General features: G+C 74.3%; 2 protein-coding genes across 2 annotated transcripts in view; one reads left to right on the top strand and one right to left on the bottom strand.

Moving 5' to 3' along the window:
- H696_02140 (hypothetical protein) overlaps nucleotides 1-2,132 on the bottom strand; it is a gene marked incomplete at its 5' end in the record, with an annotated part of 9,313 nt that extends 7,181 nt beyond the window's left edge. Inside the window, 5 exons of the mRNA XM_009496036.1 lie at nucleotides 82-156; nucleotides 320-1,038; nucleotides 1,153-1,318; nucleotides 1,450-1,563; nucleotides 1,689-2,132. Of these exons, the coding sequence (XP_009494311.1) occupies nucleotides 82-156; nucleotides 320-1,038; nucleotides 1,153-1,318; nucleotides 1,450-1,563; nucleotides 1,689-2,132 (1,518 nt within the window). The remainder of the gene's footprint in view (nucleotides 1-81; nucleotides 157-319; nucleotides 1,039-1,152; nucleotides 1,319-1,449; nucleotides 1,564-1,688) is intronic.
- Nucleotides 2,133-2,644: 512 nt separating this feature from the next.
- H696_02139 (hypothetical protein) lies at nucleotides 2,645-3,199 on the top strand (the record flags this gene model as incomplete). Its single annotated transcript, XM_009496035.1, has 1 exon — nucleotides 2,645-3,199. The coding sequence occupies one exon, from the start codon at nucleotides 2,645-2,647 to the stop codon at nucleotides 3,197-3,199; it is 555 nt and encodes a 184-aa protein (XP_009494310.1).
- Nucleotides 3,200-3,902: the final 703 nt, after the last annotated feature.

Genomic DNA, 3,902 nt, shown 5'->3' with positions numbered 1-3,902 from the left:
GGGAGCGCCCGTGTGGGGCCGAGCAGCGGCGGCAGGGAAAGGCGACCGAGCAGAGGGAGAAGGGAAAACGCACTCGCGCACGACACCGTCGACAACCTCGCGCCAAAAGACACGCTCGCGCTGGGCCGCGCGGCGCTCGGCCAGGCGGTGGCCAACCTGCGGTGGCGCAGGCGGCGACAAAAAAGAGAAAGCAAGGGGCGGGGGGGGGGGGATCACGGTGAGTGGCAAAGGGGCGGCCGGGCGGCGAGGCACACGGCCGGGGCCAGTGGGAGGAGGGGCAGCGAGGGCCAAGCGCCGGGAGGGGGGGGGGGGTGCGAACCATCAGCTCGGCGCGCAGCTGGCCGAGGGTACTCCACAGCCGGGAGATGCCGCCATCGGCGTCGGACAGGCCGGCCGACGGGGTGGCCACGCCGAACTCGTCGACGCGGTTCTTCGGCGGCCCGGCGAAAGTCCCGGGCCGATCCAGGGGGCTGACCTGCGGGCCGGCCGTGGGGCCGGCCGGGCCGGGCTGCTGGGCGGCCGCGTGCGCGGCGGCCGCGCCGTCGCTGTCGCTCAGCCGCGAGGCATAGTCCGAGTGGTAGCGCACGGAGGAGACCGTGACCACGGGCACGCGCTTCCAGGGGGAATGGTCCCCGGGCAGCGGCAGCGGCGGCAGGACAATGGAGCCGGCCTCCGGGCTGCCGATGGGCGGCAGGGGCGGCTCCACCGGCGGCCGGGGGTCGAAGGGCCGGCCGGCGTCGGCCGGCCCGGCGTCCATGTCGGCCCCGGAGCACGCCCCGTGGCGCTCCACCCGGCCGGAGATTTCCAGCGCAGCCGCCGCATCGGAAGCCGACGCCATGGCCGCCGTGGCCAGATGCCCGTCGGCCTTGGTGGCCACGATGATGTGCGACAGCTCGGCCAGGCCGCGCTTGAGGGCCTGCAGGCGATCCCCATGCCCGGGGCCGAGGGCCATGGCCAGGACATCCACCGCGTCGGCCGCATGGGCCTCATTCTGCCCGGCGCCCACGGTCTCGATGAGGACCACATCGTAGCCGGCCGCTGGGGGCCGGCGCGCACGGGGCGAGTCAAAGGCATGTTGCACATTAGCCAGGGCCAGAGGCAGCATATGTATGGGCCCGGGGCCGGGGCCGGTGGGCAGGGCACAAAACGCACCCTCGCACAGGGTCACCGCGTCGGAGGTGCGCGGGCCGAGGCCGCCGAGGGCCCCGCGCGTGGGGCTCGGCCGCACATAGGCCAGCGGGTGCGCCGACAGGCCGGACATGCGAGTCGCGTCGCCGAGGATGGACCCGCCGTGCCGCGGGCTGGACGGGTCGATGGCCTGGCCCGGCCAGCCGAGCAGGGGGACGCATGCGCGGGGGGCCCGGGCAGGTCAGTAGGCCGGCATGTTGGCCGACGGCCGGCCAGCGGCAGCGGCAAGGGGCAAGGGGCCGAGGTAAGGGGAGCGCGCACCAGGACCGCCAGGCGCAGGCCACGGCGGACAATGTGCAGGCCGAGGGCCTCGATCAGGGTGGACTTGCCGGCGCCCGGGGCACCGCTGATGCCCAGGCGGAAGGCCGGCGGCAGCTTCCGCGATGGCATCGTCAAGGCGAGAGGCGGGGCGCGGCAGGCAGGGAAAGGACAGGCGGTCAGCGGCGGGCAGAAAGCGCGCGCGCGCGCGCGCGCGGAGGAGGGGGAAGGAAGCCGCGCACCTCTTGTGTGAGACGCGCAGCCGCGTCGACAATGGCATGCGCCCGCTGGCGGTCCACCGGGCGCGAGCTCTCCAGCTGCGTGATGACACGGGCCAGGGCGGCCCGCTCGCCGGCAGCCAGGCGCAGGAAGAAGTCCGTCTGCACCGGGTCCAGCCCGGCGGCGGTGGCCGCCGCCGCGGCCATGCGCGCGCGTTCCTCCGGCTCCGGCACAAGCAGGAGCCCGGTCGCCGAGCAGCGGGCCGGAGCGTCGCCCGCGGGCGGGGCACAGGAGGACAGTCGGGCGACCGGCGCCGTGCGGAGCAAGCCCGGCATCGCCACGGCCGGCAGCCCCGGCGGGCTGGGCGCCTGGAGCAGGCCCGCAGGGAGGACCCCCGGCGCGGGGCATCGACGGCCGGCCGCATGCCGGGCGGCGGACGTGGCCATACAGCGCAACAGGCGAGACATGTTGTTCTTCTTCTTCTTCTTCTTCTTCTTTGCGCTCGGTCGCTTGTGCCGCTTTTTTCCGAGGGGGGGGGGGGGGAAGGAGGGGGCAGGAGAGGGTAAAAGGGGGGGGGGATGTGGAGGATGACTGGGATGGCTGCGGCCGAGCGGCCCCGCCCCGGCCTATCGGCCCTTCACTCTGTGCCGGGTGTGTGAGTGGGTGTGTTGATGTGTGGATGTGTTTTGGTTGTCCACCGGGGGGGGCGGTCACCGATCAGTGTCGCTGCCAACGGTCCACGCGACCCCCTTCGCAAATTACGCGCGCGTCGGCGCCCGGACTGCTGGTCTCCGGGGGCCGGGGAGGGCGCACACACGGGTGCCCGGACGCGCGTCCCCGGCCTGCGGCCCGCACATGCGCACCAAAAATGAGGCGCCGGGGCGCGATCTTGCCCGGGTCCCGGGGGACCGGGCATCCCCGCCTCCCCCCCCCCCTCCATCTCCTTCCCGATCCGCCTTCTTTTTTTTTCGCCAGCACCATGCTCTCCTCTGGCGCCTTCGCGCGATCCTTGGCGGCCCTGTCGCAGAACCCGCCAGGTGGCACCCCGGCCGCCGCCCCGGCCGCCGCCCCGGCCGCCGCCCCGGCCACCCCCGCGGCGGCCCCGACCGCCGAAATCCCCCGGCTGTCGGCCTTCAGCCCGGAGGGCCTGCGGACATACATGCCGGACGGCGCGGCGGCCCTCGACCGGGCGGCCCTCACCGAGGCCGAGCGCAACCGCCTCCGCCTGGAGCAGCTCATGGCGCAGAAGCAGCAGCGCGCCGAGGCGCTGAGCACCTCGGCCGGGCGCAAGTACCGCGGCCGGACCCTGGCCTCGGTTCTGGTGCTGAGCTTCGGCCTGTCCGGGCTGATCACCTTCAACATTGCCAACCGGTGGTTCAAGTTCGGCGAGCGCCCGGACGCCCTGGCCGACGTCGACTACAGCGAGTCGCCTCTCGACCGGTATGAGCGCGAGAAGGAGCGCCGCCTGCAGGCGGCCGCGGCCTCCTCCTCTGCCGACGCCGCCGTGGGCACCGACGCGGCGCCGTCCTCCTGAGCAAGCGCCTTCCCCCTTGCCCCCCCCCCCCCATCCCCTGCTCCTCGCCGGCGCGCGCTCACTCGCCCAGGCCAGCGGCCGTATGGCCGAGGGGGACCCGGCCAGTGCCGACCCTTCGGGCCATCTTCCCGCCACGCGAGGGGGGAATAGAAACAAAAATAGACAGGCTCCTTCCCGCGCCGTGTGTGTGTGTGTGTGTGTGTGTGCGTCCGTGTGTGTGCGTGCGTCCGTGTGTGTGTGTGTGTGCGTCCATGTGTGTGTGTGTGTGTGTGTGTGCCGCCGTGGTTGCCTCGCGGCGGCGCCCAGCCGGCCCGGGGCGTCTCCCTCCGGCGAGGGCCCGGGCGGGGGAGGGTGGAAACGCCGCCAAGCGGGCGCCAATCACGCGTGCTCGTGACACGCGCCCGGCGCGCCTGATCGGACCATCGGCACCATCGTGCATGGCTTCTCGGGGGCGTCCCGGGTGCCACCGGACCGGGCGCCCCCAGATCGGCCACCCCGGGCTGGCTCCCGGCAGCAGTGTGGGAAAAAGAGCCCGGACGGCGGCCGCGGTTCCCCCGCCCCTCGGCGGGCTCCGGGCTTCGGGCGTCGGGGTCCGGGGGGAGAAGGACGGACAACGGCACATGCACGCCAGGGCGAGCGGCCGGCGGGCGGGGACGCTGGGTGATTCATCCGGCGAGAGGTGCGTGCGGACCCCCGGCGGCCG

This window comes from Fonticula alba, assembly GCF_000388065.1.
Source record: "Fonticula alba strain ATCC 38817 unplaced genomic scaffold supercont2.3, whole genome shotgun sequence".
Lineage (NCBI taxonomy): Eukaryota > Rotosphaerida > Fonticulaceae > Fonticula > Fonticula alba.
Note: the sequence above shows the minus strand (reverse complement) of the source record. Positions and strands in the feature narration are given on the sequence as shown.